At 39.9% G+C, this 18651-nt stretch overlaps 1 protein-coding gene across 3 annotated transcripts in view; it reads left to right on the top strand.

The window, feature by feature from the left end:
* Positions 1-15705, top strand: part of CHN1 (chimerin 1) — a 192661-nt gene extending 176956 nt beyond the window's left edge. For 2 of the 3 annotated variants that reach the window (XM_055088681.1, XM_024122324.3), the window contains 5 exons: positions 2616-2789; positions 3511-3588; positions 6871-7008; positions 13259-13364; positions 14800-15588. In XM_055088681.1, the coding sequence (XP_054944656.1) occupies positions 2616-2789; positions 3511-3588; positions 6871-7008; positions 13259-13364; positions 14800-14971 (668 nt within the window). In that variant the 3' untranslated portion in view covers positions 14972-15588. Of the gene's footprint in view, positions 1-2615; positions 2790-3510; positions 3589-6870; positions 7009-13258; positions 13365-14799 lie in introns of all 3 variants that reach the window. The other variant, XM_024122322.2, reaches the window with a different exon arrangement.
* The last annotated feature ends 2946 nt before the right edge of the window (positions 15706-18651 follow it).

Raw genomic sequence — 18651 nt, 5'->3', positions numbered from 1 at the left:
AATAAACCCACGGGATGGGCTCAATGGTAGATACGATATGTCAGAGGAAGGAATCTGTGAAGCTGAAGATAGATCAGTAGATATTATCCAATTCAAATGAGAGCAAAAATAGATTTTTAAAAGTGAACTGAGCTTCAGAGACCTGCAGAACAGTAACAGAAGATTTAGCATTTGTGTTGTTGGAGTCCCAGGAGAGGATAAAGAGTGAGAGGGTGAAAGATATTTAAAAAACTGGTGGCTGAAGACTCCCCAAATTTGGTGAAAGCAGTCAGAGAAAAATGATGTACCTATTTGGAGGTACGTTTATGTAAATGAAATGTATAAAGAACAGTGTAGATGAGGAAGCAGCTATAACCCCAGCGTCCAAGTCCTTTTCAGGACCTGGCATTCACATCTGACGAACACAGAATTTGCCTAGAAGTCAGCTTAGCTCCTGACCTTAAGCTGATTATGACAATGCCTTACAATGAACCCTGGGGCACTACCTAGGAAAGGCCTCTCAAAATGTTTCATTCTTTTAAATAGTAACAGAGTCATGGTAAACAATTATAATTTACTATGTGTAAGCATTTTATGTGTATTAACATTAAAGCCTCATTAACATAATAATAGAACCTAATAATCTAATATTAATGGATAAATACTATTATTATTCCCATTTTATATAACTGAGGCACAGAAAGTTTAAGTAACCCCCTCAAAATCACACAACTAATAGATTCTAGATCTAACTCTAAATTACAGAAGTTATACAAAACATTAAAATTTCAGGGGAAATGAGGTCCTTTAAGTGGCCATTGCCATTGAGTTGCCTTATGATTGAATCAGAAATCTTATTTATATCTAATATAGAATAAAGAGGAATTTGGGGTTTGGGTTATGTATTCATTTGGACATTATTTAACTACACAGAACAGTGTTGGGTCATTTCTTCAGATGGTACAGATCGAGCTCCTTGCTCTGGCAGCCTTTACGTATTCAAAGAAGCACCTGTTCTTTAGTGATGACGATGTTTGGACACTATTAGCATGGGCTGTGCCATTGCCAGTGCTGTTCACTTACACACACATGTTCAAAGACTCAGCTTCCCTCTACACCTAGCCTGTTTTTGCACATGGGAGATGCTCAGTACACATGACTTCTTCCCTTAGAATCACCACAAGCCTTAAGTTCTTTTTTCAAGTTGGTAATACCTACACATTTAATGAAAGAACAATTCTATTTATAAGTTTTGGCTAGTTTTCCTTGTCTTTGTTAACTGTTACTGCCATATATATAACTAGATTTCAGCTTTACCAAAAGTCATAATAATGATGATGATCATTAGTATTTGTCTAACATTTTATAATATGCAAATCACCTTGAATGCATTGCCTTATTAATTCTCATAACAATTCTGTGAGGTAAATGTCATGCTCCCGTTTCTGCCCAAACAGCAAGCAAAACTGAAGCTTGCTCAGGGACCACAGACAGTGGTAGTGGGACTGTTTGGTTTTCAAATCCATTAAGATCTGGCTATAAATTGTGTGTACCTCAGTTGGATTGGATTTATGAGAGGTCAGCATCAAGTTTTCATGAACTTAAAAACAAATGGGTAATATTTTAAACAAACATAAAGGTGACATTTATTGTTAGTTAAATTATTCAGGTATGGTCCATGTCTCTTAGGTCCAATTTAGCAAAATATTTGTATTCCTCTCTATTTCTTCTAAAATGCCATTGTGCTCTTGTTGAAAATAAAATACCTCAAAATATTAACTAGAAAATATTTGGGTTCTGGCATCTTAGAAGCTATAACCCAATAAAATGACAAAGCAAAGGAACAACTTCAGTAGAGGCAATATGGTATAGGTGTTAAAATCGTGGACTCTACAATCTTTGTAGGCTTGAATTTCAGCTCAGATGTACTAAATGCCGTGGGTAAGTTACTTAACACGTACGTGCTTGGTTTCATCAGGTTTATGAAAGAGAAGAATAAAAGTACCTGGTTTATAGAGTTTTCTGTAAATAATGTAAAGCAATTGGAATAGTGCTTGGCATTAGTAAGCTGTAGATAATAGTAGTAACACATAATAACTGGCTATTTTTAGCTACTAGATGTATTCTATATTCATTATCTTATACATATATATAAAGAGTTAGGAGTAGATACAAACATGAGCAGCATCAATTTAAGAGGGCCCTGGGATACTCTTACTTTTGGAGGTTCAATTCCACCTCATATCAGATTTATTAAAATGCAGTTATATCCACATTGAATATAATTTTTTATATAACTTTAAAGAAATGGAACTTTAAATTTTTAGTTGGCTAGTTGGTGTAATATTACATTTTGTAGACATTTAATTGAACACTTACTAATTTTGTTTGGCCTGGGTTGGTATTCTCCTGAGATCATACAATGATCATGACAGAACATGAGCTAGAATTCTAGTCTTCTAACTTAAAATCAGAATTTTCCTAAAGAATGAGAAGAATGTTTCCCCCACTCTGCAGGCTGGAAGCTAGTCCCCTTTTAAACCTAATTCAAGTTGGAGTGTCTTGCCAAAATAAACACTCCAGAATGCTCAAAATTCTGAAAATAAAAATGAATTTTTCCTTTCTTTATTCTTTAGATTGTGGTTTGAATGTTCATAAGCAGTGTTCCAAGATGGTCCCAAATGACTGTAAGCCAGACTTGAAACATGTCAAGAAGGTGTACAGTTGTGACCTGACAACACTCGTGAAAGCCCACATCACTAAGCGGCCCATGGTGGTGGACATGTGCATCAGGGAGATTGAATCTCGAGGTGAGGTGTTTCCAGCAAGGTTCAGAGCAGTCGTAACTCACTGCACAACCAGGTTTTCTTCTGCAAGTTTAGGGGGAATGATTTCACATAACAAATTATCTGAAAGTCTGAAATCAGTTAACAGGTAATTAACCAGCATGATTTCAAGGTACATTTAACCAGTTATAAGAAATACGCTTAAAATATATTTATGGTTGATGCTTCCTGTCTATAAAAGTTGATATGTAGGTACCAGTTCATTTTTCAGTTTTTATATTTTTTCTTAGGTCCAAAAAGCAAAGGTATAAATGCTCTGTTTAAAACTATCCTAGGCCAAAAAACCAAAAACCAGAACTGCATGCACCCTAATTATTCTTTGCCACTTGGGAAAAACTGCTATATGCCTATTAATATAGTTTATCTTAGTCTTCTGTTATGCAAAAGAATTTATGGTGTAAGGGGAGTGATGAAATAATTTCCCTTAAGACCTAAGGTATTTGATCTAGTTAGACAAAATGATTAACCAAATTACAGATATTCAAGTGACAGTAGGTCAGAATTAAGGAACTGTGAGTGAAATGGTTTTATTTTAGGAGAAAAGTACGAAGAGGTTTCTAAACATGTATATTTCATCATTCTTCCTGACACATTACTTCCCCAGCCTAAAGTATGAGAAGTTAAAATTTGAAGAAAAGGCATAATTCCAAAGAAACTAATTAGCTTCCCTGCTTTATTTCTACAGGTCTTAATTCTGAAGGACTGTACCGAGTCTCAGGATTTAGTGACCTAATTGAAGATGTCAAGATGGCTTTTGACAGAGGTGTGTTTTCCAGCAGGTTCATTAACTTAGGACAATAACTCTCTGCTAAAAAAGGCACAATTTCTTATGTTATTCTTTCCATTATTTTTCTAAATCATTAATGATTATTATGCCAAATGAAAAGACTTAGCTTATAATTTTTATTATTTTTTTGTATTAGTTGTAAGTATTGAACTGTTAAATTTCAGGGTGAGAAATAAGCATAAAATTTAACTGTTTTACCAACATTTGAATATCCAAGGCTGGTCCACGTTCACCAAAATGTATACATAGCAGTTAAATTTACCAAGAACCATGGAGAAAACAGTGGAGGTGGATGGTAGGGGAGGGAATCTAAGTCATTACAGATCTCAGATTTTCCAGGTTTGCGGTGGCCCACCTAACTCTGCCTGCTGTGCATGCCTCCCCGGCATCTCGTTATCAAAGTATGAGCTCATGTCAGGGCAGGAATCTGAGAGGAACTGGGGACCTTCTGGCGTCAGACCTCCCACTGTGGGAGGAAGGACCCAGCCAAAGGAAAGCTCAATGGGACTTCTTTTCTTTTAACTAACGTTTAAATTAAGGTTTGTTGCCATGGTTCTCCAATTTGTCTTTGTTTTGAGCACTGGAATAGGTGGTACCAAGGAACTGTAAACTTGAATACAGGAAGTGAAACAGTAGGAGTTGTGATCGTAAAGAGCCTCTTTCCTTTGCAAGTACATATTTCTAGTTCCATTACGCTCCCCTCCCATCACAGACCTCTTACAGCCAACGGAGACAGAAGACAAAATAAATGAGATATTATTACCAACCCAGTAGGAGGAAATCTAGGTAAGCCCACATATTTGATAAGATTGAAGAAAATGATGTGAAGTAATGGCATCAGGAACAACCTTGAATCTACGCCAGATTGAATGTTAGGCATTTCTTTTTCTCTGAAAGGTAGCAACTGAGCATGTCCATTCCCAGCCACTGGCCATGGGAGATTTTCCATATAATCCCTCCTCTCCTGCCCCTGCCCATAGTTTCCTCTGCTAACATCTCTCATTCATACAGTACATCTGTTATAATTGATGAGCCAACATTGATACCTTATTGTTGACTAAAGTCAGTAGTCTACATTAAAGTTCATTTTATGTTGTACAGTTCTGTGGTTTTTGGCAAATGCATAACATCATGTATCCACCATCACAGTGTCATACAGAACTTTCACTACCATACAAATCCCTATGCTCTACCTGTTCTTCTTTCCCTTCCTCCCCTGAACTCCTGGCAACCACTGATCTTTTTACTGACTCCATAGCTTTGCCGTTTCCATAATATCATATAGTTGGAATCATACAGTATGTAATTTTTTCAGGCCGGCTTCTTTTACTTGGCAACGCGTATTTAAAGTTCCTCCGTGTCTTTTCATGGCTTGAGAGCTCATTTATTTTTATCACTGAATAATATGCCTTTGTCTGGATGTACCACAGTTTCTCTGTTCACTTATTGAAAGACCGTCTTGCTTCCATTTTTTTTGGCAATTATGAATAAAGCTGCTGTAAACATTTGTGTGCAGGTTTTTGTGTGGACAAAAGTTTTCAGCTCCTTCGGGTAAATACCAAGGAGTGTGATTTCTGGATTATATGGTAAGCGTTTGTTTAGCTTTGCAAGAACCTGTCTGTCTGCCGAAGTGGCAGTTCCACTTTACATTCCCACCAGCAACCAAAGAGAGTTCCTGTGGCTCCACATCCTTGCCAGCATTTGGTATTATCAGTGTTCTGGATTCTAGCCATTCTAATAGCTGTGTAGGAAAGAGGCTGCTTTTTTTTTTTTTTTTTTTGACATTTATCATGGTTTATTTTATTTTTGAATACATGTTTGCTTTTTTTTAAAACATCTTTATTGGAGTATAATTGTTTTACAATGATGTGTTAGTTTCTCCTGTATAACAAAATGAATCAGCTATACATATACATATATCCCCATATCCCCTCCCTCTTGTGTCTCCCTCCCTATCCCATCCCTCTAGATGGACCCAAAGCACCAAGCTGATCTCCCTGTGCTGTGCATCTGCTTCCCACTAGCTATTTATTTTACATTTGGTAGTGTATATTGATACAGCCACTATGGAGAACAGTATGGAGGTTCCTTAAAAAACTAAAAATAGAACTACCATACGACCCAGTAATCCTACTTCTGGGCATATACCCTGAGAAAACCATAATTCAAAAAGAGTCACGTTACCGCAATGTTTATTGCAGCACTATTTACAACAGCCAGGGTAAGCTGGGACAAAGTGAGAGAGTGGCATGGACATATATACACTACCAAATGTTAGAGGCTGCTTTTTAATCATTAAAAATCTTTCATAAGCTAAATGGAATAAAAGAAATCTAGTATAAGATCTAGCTCAGAGTAGACACTAATTAAGTCTTTAGTAGATGAAAATTCAGCTGTTTTAACAAAGTACTAAGTGCAGGGGGAGGGCAGAGGGGGCCACCTGAAAGAAGGCCAGCTTTGCTTGAGAGTCATAAGGCCCAGCAACTCTAAAATTTCCTCTTATTTTAAAATTTTTTCTCTTGTTATCTCAACACTCTAAAGTTTTGTTTTGCTTTTTCACTTCTCACTACCTCTCCTTCCCCCAGGGCTCAGGCAAGATCTAACATTAGGTGTGGGAACCTGGGGTGAATCAAAGGTGGCCTCTTGTGCTGGGTCTTTTGTAAGTTGGGAGGACCTCAGTTGTTATTTTTCACATTCTCTGTGTTTATTTTAAAAAGGAAAAGAAAAGTAACCCCACATTATTCCCCTAGGAATTCTCAAGTACTCATGAAATTTAAAAATATTTCTGTTAACCTCAGTCATCTCGTACTTTTCCCCTCCATCATTAAACATGGAAAAATAGGTAACTTCAGAATATAAAATTCAAAAAAATAGATTGTCTTTCACAGAAAAAATTATATATATTTAAGCACAGTGAATTTGATGTTAAAAACTGAAGCATTGGGGCTTCCCTGGTGGTGCAGTGGTTGGGAGTCCGCCTGCCGATGCAGGGGACACGGGTTCGTGCCCCGGTCCGGAAAGATCCCACATGCCGCGGAGTGGCTGGGCCCGTGAGCCATGGCCGCTGAGCCTGCGCATCTGGAGCCTGTGCTCCGCAACGGGAGAGGCCACAACAGTGAGAGGCCCGCGAACCGAAAAAAAAAAAAAAAAAAAAACTGAAGCATTGCTCATCTTTAAAAACAGTATACAAAAATGTTATTTGTTAAAAGTGCTATGAATCCAGATATTTACTTCTGTTTCTTTTAACATCCTTCAAAGATGGTGAGAAAGCAGATATTTCTGTGAACATGTATGAAGATATCAACATTATCACTGGTGCACTGAAACTGTACTTCAGAGATTTACCAATTCCACTCATCACATACGACGCTTACCCTAAGTTTATAGAGTCTGCCAGTAAGTATGAAGGCGTGCATTTGTAACCTGACAAATCACCTCTTCTTGGTAATCACATCTCCTGTTTTTTCTGCTGAGTATCTTGAATGCATTTTATGAAATATTTCTCCCTGGCGTCTCTCCTTGGCTAATACACTCACAAGAATTTTGAACTCTTCTCTAACATAGGTTGTTTATGACTTCTACCATCAGAAGCATCTTTGCAATGTATTTTCCAAAGTAAGGCTTATACCAGTTCTCTTAGATATGGACCAGTACTTTTGTAAAATAAGATAAAAATAACTAGAAAAATAAAATTGAAAAAACAAGACCAACTATTTGTTATTAGATTCAGCAAGTGTGAAGATTACTCTGTCAGATTGCTATAAAATATATAAATTCTTACTCTCAATTTCTGTCCTTATCCTGTGACAGGCCATTAATAAGCAGTTTGCAAACTGGCACGGGTTCATAGATTATACTTTAAGGAGCACTATTTTAGATCAAAAAGTTATTTTTTAAGTTCTAGTTAAGATGAAAATGAGAAAAAGCAAAGGTTCATTTGCCAAATTTTATTTATGGTGCAAAAATCATACCTGTAATTTACACTTGTTTTTTTAAAGAAGGGAATTCTTAACAGATTTTAAGTGTTGGCATTACCATTTTTTAGAAAAGATAGGCTATTTCTGTCATTTACTTTTCTCTCTTAAAAACCATATGCTGTGTTAATCTTTAAATAATAACATCACTTCCTTAGTAACACTGATTTGCTTTCTGATTTTGAAATTTCACAAGTACAAACTTTCTTTTTTCTAACTTTCAGTTTCCCCTTCAGAGCTTGTGTTGAGAATTTTTGTGGTTAGTTCCATGGAGCCCTGATTTCTCGCGGGTCAGCTCAAGGTCTCATGTAGAGAACAGCTGTGAGAATTACACTGGTTTTTACAAACTTTCATGTTAGAAGCCTGAAAAGACTCTAGATCTCTTCCATGGGAATTGGGGATTCAGGGCAGATCATGAAAATTGTCTGAGGGAGCTTACGGGTTCTTCTTTGGTGGGGCAGAGGTTTCCTCCCCAGAGATAAGTCAGATAGCCACTAACCTGGAAGGCACTTGACATATACCTGTATTGCGAAGGGCTGCTCAGACCTCGGTTTGCTCTGACCCCCAGCACAACTCTGGGGGCTCCACTGGATGGTGTTCCTGCCCCCTTGTTGCTTGCTAGTAAAATTGAAACTTGACTCTGTGGCTACCCCAAGGGCATCTGATTAGCACAGGACAGAGCCAGGATTACAAACCCCGGGTATGAATGCTACACAACCCCTTTATCTACTTAGAAGAAAAACCTAAGCACTCCTTATGGATTTTAAGGCCTTTTGCCCCACACCCCCAAACTACCTCACCTTCTTTCCCCACACCCACCTGAGTTGCTGAGGACAATCTCCCCTCTTTATTATTCTCCCAAAACATTTGTCACCGTTCTTGGGTTTGTGTCTGAAACAGCCCTCCGGTGTGAAATCAGCAAGCCCCCTTATGTCACCCCTCAGAGAGCTCTTGAAAGCACATCGTGAGAAAGAAACTTTCCTAAATCAAGGTAGAAATTCCATTTCCTTCTAATATAAAACTGTTTTGATGTGTGACATCAAAAACCCTGGCATAATACTTACACACAATATAAATGTTTACTGTACCTGTTTGATACTGATATCAAAAAGTTTGTGGAACATTGTGTCCTTGTAACATGTCTTTCCTAGTAGTAGAGTCTGTTTTATTCTTTAGATGCATAGATACAGCCATTCTCTTATCTGTATAAGCAGATAAGGAAGATGAGTGAAGCTAAGATTTATAGAGCATATACTAGGTGTCAGGAATGGTGCTAGGCACTTTACACCCATGATGTTGTTTTAGAATAAATGAGATGTTACAGGTGTAAGTAAATTGTCCAGGGTCACATGGTGAGAGGAGGCGGCCCTGGCATTCAAACCCACATCTGTCAAAGCCATGCTGTCTCCACTGTACACACAGCCTGGCTCGCCTGATGGAACAGGGTACAAAAGGCTTAAATGGAGGAGGAAGATAGGAGGGGAGGGGCGGAACCCTTTCCAAACAAAGGGCAGGAGGGCTAGCTCACCCCTCCCGATGAGCTTTTTGTATCTCAGAATTTTTTTGTATCTCAGCCACTAAAACAACTGGGGCCATGTTTTTCAGGTCTCAGGTGTCTGGCATTTATTAGCAGCCCTTGCCAACAAAAAAATCAGAGTTTGTGTTAAAGCTTTCTCCTGCAAAAGCTGTTTGAGCTCTGCTCTTGCAGCCTCCCTTGGAGAAGCTGCTGGGTGAAAGCTGGAAGGGAGTGGTAGCAGGAAATGAAAAAAAGGATTCAAGGGTGGAGGAGGCCAGGGCATCCCAACCAAAATCTTGAAGAGCTTCATGATCCCCTGGAAACTCACTTATGAACCACCTAGAAGCCTTGGTCTACCCAGCACTTCTTCCTCATTCCCTCTCCCCAGTGAAGAAATTGGTGCCCTACAATACAAAGGCACAGAAGACAGATGCTTCTCACAGGCCGTGCTCAATAACCCAGCATGCACGGAGGCTTCCCAACCACCGTGAAAACAGCACTGCCACAGCTGAGCTCTCCTGGTCAGGCTGAATGGAGAAACCTTCCTCTGGCCAAGGAGTCTAAGAGCTCTTCCCAGAAGATCTTAGAAAAGCTACATGACTCAGTCAGTGTGGAACCTTGAGCGAGTCAGATCAACTCAGAGAGAAAACCCAGAGTTCTTTGTCCTTAGCAACTTAAAATGTCCTGAAGAGAAGCCTGGTAGCTTGCCGAGTTTCCCCTCAGCTCTGCCACTGATTCACCCCTTTTGCTTGCCTAAGTTTTATTCTTCTTATATTCGAGTTTCTCTGTAAAGAATTAGACAATACATTCTTTCAAAGAGCTTGTAACTAGATCTGATGCAGGTTCAGAGTCCTCATTTCCTGCGCTCACAATGTCCACATCCCCAAATCCTCCAGACCTTCCCTGGACCTCGCAGCCATAGGCCGCCTTTCTCCCCTGGATTCCCATCGCGCTTGGCTGGGCTTCTTTCACAGCCTTGTTCCTTCCTGCCAAAGTTATAGTCGTGTCTGGTCTTTCCTAGTAGACTGTAACTTCCTCAGAGGCAGGGGTCCTCTCCTGTTTGTTTTCCCTCAGTGCCCAGTCACGTAATAGGTGCTCAAAAATATTTGTTGAGTAAACATAATTTTATATTAAGAACCGTAGAATCTTAGAGTTTTTAGATACTCTAAGGGGTCACATAACTGGACTTTCTTCTACAGCACATTCTTTTTTAAATACCCTGTAACTGCAAGATCACTGCTTCTCTAGGCGGCCCGCCTGCTGGTGGACGGATGTCCACTGACAGATGCGCAGGGAAATCTGCCTGCTTTTAACTCCCTCCTATTGGCGGTGGTGCCGGTGTGACCCTCTCCCACATGCAGGCCTTTCGTATACTTGAACAACTGATGGTGGCCATTCATCTCAGAGTACATTCCACTGTGTCTGTCTCGCTCTTAAATCATGCTGTGGTTTTCTTAAGGCTAAAGATTTGTGTTCTCTGAAGAACTGATCATGGGCAAGACTCTTCTAAGTGGGGAAAAAAGAGAAATGAATTCCAGGGAAGATTTTTTTGTCAATTTAACATCCATATAGTCAAATGCATTTTGTCATATGTTCCCAAATTTATTTCTCCAGTCTGGACCTCCCCCTAAACCCCGGATCAGTCCGCAGTCAGTACGCTCACTTGGACGCCTGAAGGACACCTCAAACAGAACTCCTGATCTTCCCCCCAGACCTCCTCCACCCGTGATCCTCCCCATCTCAGCTGATTGAGGCTCCATCCTTCCAATTGCCTAAGCCCAAACCTTGGCTCATTCTTGATTATTCTCTTTTTCATACATCCCTCATCAAGAAACCCTCTGGACTCTACCCTCAAAATATACCCAGAATCCAGCAACTTCTTACCACCTTCACTGCCACCACCTGCTCTAAACGAGTGTCATTCCTCACCTGGATTTTTGTAATCATGACCGGAGTGGTCTTTCTGTTTTCACTCTTGCCCTTCCACAGCCTGTTTCCCACGTGGCAGCCAGAGGAGCAATACTGTGAAAAGTGTATGTCAGATCCTGACCCTCCCTCATGCAGAACCTTCCCATTTCTCTTGGTAAATGCCGTGTTCTTAGACTAGCCCGCAGCACCTGCCGTGATAAAGTGCCCTGTTACCTCTCTGACCTCACCCCCGTCTGCTCCTCTCTGCTCAGCCTCCTGCAGCCACGCTTGTCTCCTCGTTTCTCCTCAGACATTACAGGCACACTCTCCCCTCAGAACCATGGCACAGATGTCCCTCTGCCTGGAACCATTTTCACCCAGATCTCCATGGGTTTCATTCCCTCCCTACCTCAAAAGTCTGTACATGAGACTTTCTTTCTCATTAAGGCCTATCCTGACCATCCCATGTAATATTGCACCCTCGCAGCCCTCCCAGTGTTTCTTACCCTGCTGTTTTCTGCATAGCGCTCATTCTAATCTAGTATAAACTGTAAGATAGAATATTTATTGCCTACTGCCTCCAGTAGAAAGTAAGCTTTCTGTGAACAGGGAATTTTGTTTCTTTGCTAGGCCACCTACACTGTCCTTAATTTCACACTATCTCAAAAGTCTCCTTACAAAGATTAACTATAGAAGTGACAAGGAAACTAAGTTACTCTTTTTTTCAATTTCCAGAATACTGTAGTTTCAAATTAATTAGTCCAATCATAAAAACTATAGCTAAGTAAAAACTAAGTAGTAGTTTTCTATAGTAAATGGATTTTCTTCTGTTCGTTCTAGAAATTAAATGATTGGATTTCAGTATCTGAGATGTTATTGCTGTTATGAATTGGCACTTTGAACCTTAAAGCCGCATGGTTCAAAGACTATGCATTATTTATCATAGCAAAAGGCAAATAATATATTCTTTATTGCTAAGAAATGAACCAAGAACTCTGGGGAAGCTTTGGGCAGAAACTGTAAAATGGCCAAAGTTTCTTTGAATTAAAAAGCTTCAGTCACTGTTCACATTCTGAAATTTATCACATCTGCTCTGCCAATGCTAGGAACTTTTCACTTTCATCTTATATCAGTTTTTACCTGACTCCAATATATTGCCGTTGAGTTGGTTTGTTTTATAAATTAGAAAGAGTAGGATTCTTGGTCTTGTGTCTAAAATGTTGTATTCTGGTCAGATATGGTCTTCCAGCATTTCAAGGCTGCTAACCAGCCCTTAAAGGCAATTGCCCTGAAGCCCAGCGTTTAAAGGCACCCCATCTTCTTGACGTTTGGGTAGAAGCAGGAATGTGCTATGGTCCTCTTTTTGAGCGCATGAAATTCCGAAGATGTCTATTGTTTCTGAATATGGAAGTGATTGATGAATTAAACGCAGTCTGTGACCTCAAAGGAATGTGGTTTTTTTGGCCAAAACAGAACTAAAATATCCAAATGAAGATTGTCCCCCTCAAAGTTTACACCTTTGTAAGAGTCACATTTATTTCAGGGATCCTGTTGTCACTCAGAACGTTTGGAATTGCCTTCAAAGTCTGTACTGCATTCTTCTGAATATCTTAAGTAGAAGAATTGTGCTTTGAGAGTAGAACTGACTTTTTTATATAACAAAATAATTTAAAACTAAGTCTAATGAATAAAGGAAGTAAATATTGGATGATGCATTTCTTGGTCTACAAAGAAAAAAGCATGAATATCAATTAATAAAAATTTGGCAGGGGTTGCAGTGGGCACAGTCCAGTGGGCTGGCATCGCTTGTATACCATTGCTGAAAGGAGATTTTCAAAATATTTTGAACAGTGCAACATTGTTTCAATATGTCTGTAATGTTCTAAGATGACCTTATTTGAATATATGTTTTTATCCTTGCATACATTTATGTGTCTGAATTTTTTATAGTTACATCCTATACATCCAATATCCAATTTTCATATTTATCAGACTTTAGGACCCTCAAGTGAAAACACTGGGTGCTCTCTCCAAAAGTCCAAGTAAATGATATTGCCACATTGACACTAAACTTTTGGAAATCTGAGACTTGAACCTTAAAAATACTTTCCAAAGCTGTGGGCAAGGACCTGTGAGAAAGCACTTCTTGTCAGTTTTAGAAGATCACCACAAGAATAGAATTAAATGGGCCATTTGTACCAGTTGTCTATTAAAGTTTCTCTCCTTGGTATTCATCTTGCTACTGTAGAAATTATGGATCCCGATGAGCAATTAGAAACCCTTCATGAAGCACTGAAACTGCTGCCGCCTGCTCACTGCGAAACCCTCCGGTATCTCATGGCACATCTAAAGAGGCAAGTTCCCAACTCGGACGCTTATACTTGTACCACATCCGAATGTTAAGAATCAAATGAAAGCAAAGGTGAAAGAAAGGACAAATGATCTATTGAATGAATGAATAAATACATAGGTATCTTGTCTTGTGTAAAATAGCACACATTGAGAAGGAATGCTAAAAAAAAATGCACTACAATACTGAATGCAGGCTTGATTCCTACATAAATGTATTTGCAGTTCAAGTATATGTTCCAAATATGTTAGAAGTACCAATATTCTGCCAAGGACATGCATTAATTTTTGTGGAAAGGGAAAAGTTTGCAGCTGTAAAGACACTAGTGTTAGTATAATAAAGCAAGAACGAAGCAACTTGCAAGGAAGCTCACTTATGTCTTGCTCCAAAATAGGCACTTCAGACTTGGCATTTTAGATTATTGAATTAATGTTGCCAACATTGAAACCTGCTGTAAAAAGTGATGGAGTAAAGTAAGGAGTAAAGAGAAGAATGGAAAATAAAATATTTCAGTTACTTCTGGTTGAATGTTTTAAAGTGATTGATGGTGATATAGCTTTATTTCCCTGGTTGGTCACCCTCCATCTCTCCCAGTTGAAGCAAGGTTTTTAAAATTATATGACCAAGTTTTGGTGGCTTTAGGATTCCCAAATATAGTACCAATCAGAAACAAACAAACAAAAAAAAAACAGCAGAACTTGACATCTATTTTGTATGCCTTTAGGTGCGAGTTACCCAGAAGTGAATATTTAACTCACGGTGCTTTTAAGGATTTACATGGTTTCCCTCCTTAAAAGCACCATGAGTTAAAACTTTTTTTAATATGCTTCACTTGTAAATTCAAGTTTGCTGTGTATGTGGATGCAGTTAAGAACTCCACACTAAAATAAAGGAATAACTCTCAAATTATAGTCTCTGTGCCTTTGCTGTAGCAGTAAAAAGAATATAAATATGCTCCCTGATGAGGTTGCTTAGCTTGAGCCATTTCCTATTAATATGGCTACCACTCTCTCCCTAACTACTCAATAAACCATTCAACTTGGCAGAAATGCTCTCTAGGAAACAAGATCTCGCCAAAGTGGAGGGAGAGCTGATGGAATTATCAAGATGACCCCGTCCCTTCCCTGTTTACAAACACACCCCTGCAGCTCTAGGCTGTGGCAGGCGAATCCACAAATAGAACTGACTCCACACAGGCCAGCACATCAATTCAGGCTTCAGCTCCAGTGATCACCAGAAGTTTAAATTATTTACTAACGTCATTTACGTTAAGGAAAGTCAGTACTTTGAAGTTAAGGAGAAGTGCAGAGAAGTAACCTAGCGAAAGAGCTGATCAGTGAGCACAGACCTTTACTGTGAATCTTTTGTTTTAGTGCTTCAGCATGCCAAAGACCCCCGTAGCCTACGTGAAGTCACCCTCCCTTCCTTGTATTTTTCAGAGTGACCCTCCACGAAAAGGAGAATCTGATGAATGCAGAGAACCTTGGGATTGTTTTTGGCCCAACCCTCATGAGATCTCCAGAACTAGACGCCATGGCTGCCCTGAACGATATACGATATCAGAGACTGGTGGTGGAGCTGCTTATCAAAAATGAAGACATTTTATTTTAAATTTTTAGTTTGAAGGAAAAAAGAAATGTTTTACAGATGAAGGAATGTTTTATAGTAATTTAATTGGCTCTTATAGCTGAATTATTTCTTGGTTAGAAGTTTGGGCATATAACCAGATTAAAATGAAGGAACTTCCCATTGTTTTCATAGCACTGCTCCGCTGTCCTTGTAAAACAGTGAACACATGCTTTCCAGTTCTAGTAGTCCTGGGTGTTTATCACGTTAAGAGAAACTCAAGCTAGTGCATGATTAGCCCCCTGTTTGGCAAGGGAACCCCATACAAAGGAGACACCAAGTCTGCGCCACCCCTTCGTCCTGGGTCGCCTGTGGTTGTAGTCCAGCATGTTTCACAGAGTAACTCTGTCGTGACTTTGCTTTTGGGTCCTGCGTCACTGGTTTCTGATGCTTCCATAAACATGCACACAAATGGAGAAACCAGCACCTCTGGCTGCCGCATCGCCATAGACTATGACATATGCCTGCTTTTCTAAAATGCTTTATTTCTGGTTTCTCTTAGTTCTTCTCTAGCATAGTACTTTCTTTCCAGCAAAAGCAAAATGTGTTTTCAGATTTGTTACTTTAGTAAATTATCTCTACCAATAAAAAAGTACAACGCAGAGCATTTTCTGTTAAATTATTATTAGTTTTCAGTTGTAATTTTGTGTTTTTATCTGGCATGCAGTTATTAATTTATTAAATTTGGCTTTTAGAAATCAAAAATATTGATAGCTCACTTTTTTCTCATGACTGAGAGTATTTGGGAAAATGTGTTTGGCCATTTATTTAATACTGAGTACACCCTCTCACCTCTTTTGTTTACTGTTGAAAGTTTTGCGTTGAGCTCCTAAAAAAATAATTTAAAACTGCTTAGAAATAGAATACCCATTCATTGAATTTATTTTTCTTCTTGCATACTCTGGCAAAAATCTAGAATGTTTTCTCAACTTTTTGGGGCCGTTGGGAGGGCAGGCAGGAGTTCCTTCTAGAGCCATCAGAAAAAGAAAAAGGGCTAACTAAAAAGAATGACTTTTCTAAACGCTCGGGGTTTGTCAGAGATGCATGATGTTGACATGCAGTTAAGCTGACCACACCGCCTGGGAGGAATCTCAGGCAGCAACCTGACAACTAGGGAATGGTGTTCTGCGCACAACACGAGGCCCGGAAACCCAGGCGATGGGCCTGATACTGTCACTAGCCACCCACCGTGGCTTTGAGCTAATGACCATCCAGAGTCTGTTTCCTTATCTGTCAAATGAGCGCCCTCCCAGAACTAAAGTTCTATCCTGCTTTAAAAACTGAAAAAAAAAAAGTGGGACTTCCCTGGTGGCGCAGTGGATAAGAATCTGCCTGCCAATGCAGGGGACGCAGGTTCGATCCCTGATCCAGGAAGAACCCACATGCCGCGGAGCAACTAAGCCCGTGTGCCACAACTATTGAGCCTGCGCTCTAGAGCCCGCAAGCCACAACTACTGAGCCCACATGCCACAACTACTGAAGCCTGCACGCCTAGAGCCCGTGCTCCGCAACAAGAGAAGCCACTGCAGTGAGAAGCCCGTGCACCACAACAAAGAATAGCCCCCGCTCGTTGCAACTAAAGAAAGCCCGCATGCAGCAACGAAGACCCAACACAGCCAAAAATAAATAAATAAAATAAGTAAATTTATTTGGAAAAAGAACTGAAAAAGTAATACAAGACACATTTCCATGTTTGCCATTTCGATCCTTAGTGCTTTCAAGACTGTCTCAAACATAACGGAAACTGACAGAAATACGGAGTTTTTCCATATTTTTACCCTTAGGCTATAGTAGGAAGTTGATCGTATGTTTTATTAATGTCTATATTCAGGAAACTGTGGTGGTGCAGTTCATTACAGCTATTTCCTCAACCACAGTCGCCTATATGAAAAATGTCACTGCACTAAGCAACATGGGATATATAGATTAATAAAGTACAGAGATTTGTTTTATATAATATAGACATTTTCTTTAAAATGGAGGTCACTGAAAAGCACTAAACACTAAACCGGGGCACGAACCCGTGTCCCCTGCATCGGCAGGCGGACTCTCAACCACTGCCACCAGGGAAGCCCCACTGGGCATGTTTTTAAACAGATGGATGTGTGGTTCATTCCCCCAGGACGTGCGGGTACAAATCACAGCTACGTCATCGGTGAGCACCTTTGGACTGTCGGGTGACACTTCTTGAAATGAAGGAACAATTTTCAGTCACTTAGGGAGGCTCTTACTCAATAATTTTCCGGAGTCTTTTATACATATCTTTCTAAGACTACTTGGAGATTTCTCAAATCGTGACCTTTTATAAAATGAGGCAGAGGCTTCAACTTCCATCCCATCAGGAGTGGGAGAAGGGACCAGTGAGCTGCTCCACCATCACCCACAGATTTGGCAGCACGGCCAATCCTCTGCCCTGAACATAAAGTCCATTTCTTCTCAACTCTCTGTATATAGTTTTAAGGAAATTATTGAGAAACGGAAGATTTTCCCTTCTCTACATTCTTGTTAGTGTTTAATGCCAGTTATACCAGCTGGCCAGAGGAAGTAGTTCTTCACTGAATTGAGATGAAAAACGTGTCCCTAAGTGGAAGAATGGATATTTATCAAAATGTTTCTGGTTACTTAATGAGCTCAAATAGAAGGCCTCTGAATAAATTAGGTTCAGGGCTCCAACACTATTCATTTTTAACAAAATATTTTAGAGTTTATAGTCCCAAACCTGATTACGTATTATTGGTGAGTCCACCTAAAAAGCCAAAAGTGTTTTTGTTTTTAATGCACATTGGAAAAGCAGAATACTCCAAAGTCTTCTCCCAACTATATATTTTTGTCATTGGGAGGATAACTTCTTATGGAACTCTTTAAGCGTCTTAACTTCATATGCCTGTAGCAACTGTACAGCATTCACATTTGTCTCCTAGTGTTAAGTGAGAGGCATTACTCTTATGAGCAGAAGTAGCCGTGCTCTTTACATACTTCATTACCGCACATCACACCAACACTGGGATTGACCCTTGATTGGCACGCGTTGTGTGAGGATATAGAAGGCTGAGAGGAGTATAGCGTTGTCAGGGATCGGCCAGCGTCTCCAATTTTTAGCAATCTAGTTCTCACTTGCATTCTCTCAACAAGTGAAGCCCAGACCTGCATCCCGATATATCCGCACGCCTCATTCCACACCCATTTCCTGCCTGCTCCCTCCCCACGGGCCAGGCACTGTGTTAGCCTGGGAACAAGGTCAGCTCCAGTTCTCAAGGAACTTACCAGATCATTTTGGCCTAGGGAGACTTGAATCCTGTCCTTTTCCTCACTGTCTTATTTCCTATGGGCCTCGGCACTAGCTGCCTATCCCTGTGAAGAGGGCGTGCAGTCTGGAATGGGACAACGGAGCATGAAAGGGCCGTGTCATGCCATCCTCTGCTGTGGATTCACTAGCCTCTCATTTCCCTGCATCACATGAAGCTCGGCAATGATGGTATCAGTCTACTGCAGCTGAGTGCACTTAGCTCATTTTGGCCAATTCCACGCACAGTTGGCAGTCTTTCTGGAAAAAGCTGTCTCAACCTGACAGCTCAGAGTCACCATTTATCTAAAACAGCCTGTGACAGCCCTAGCATTTCCCAAATAGTAATGAAGGGAAAAAAGTGAAGTTGTTTTCTCTAGAT

The sequence above is a fragment of the Physeter macrocephalus genome, chromosome 2 (assembly GCF_002837175.3).
Source record: "Physeter macrocephalus isolate SW-GA chromosome 2, ASM283717v5, whole genome shotgun sequence".
Taxonomy (NCBI): Eukaryota; Metazoa; Chordata; class Mammalia; order Artiodactyla; family Physeteridae; genus Physeter; species Physeter macrocephalus.
This window is presented reverse-complemented; position numbering and strand designations above follow the sequence as displayed.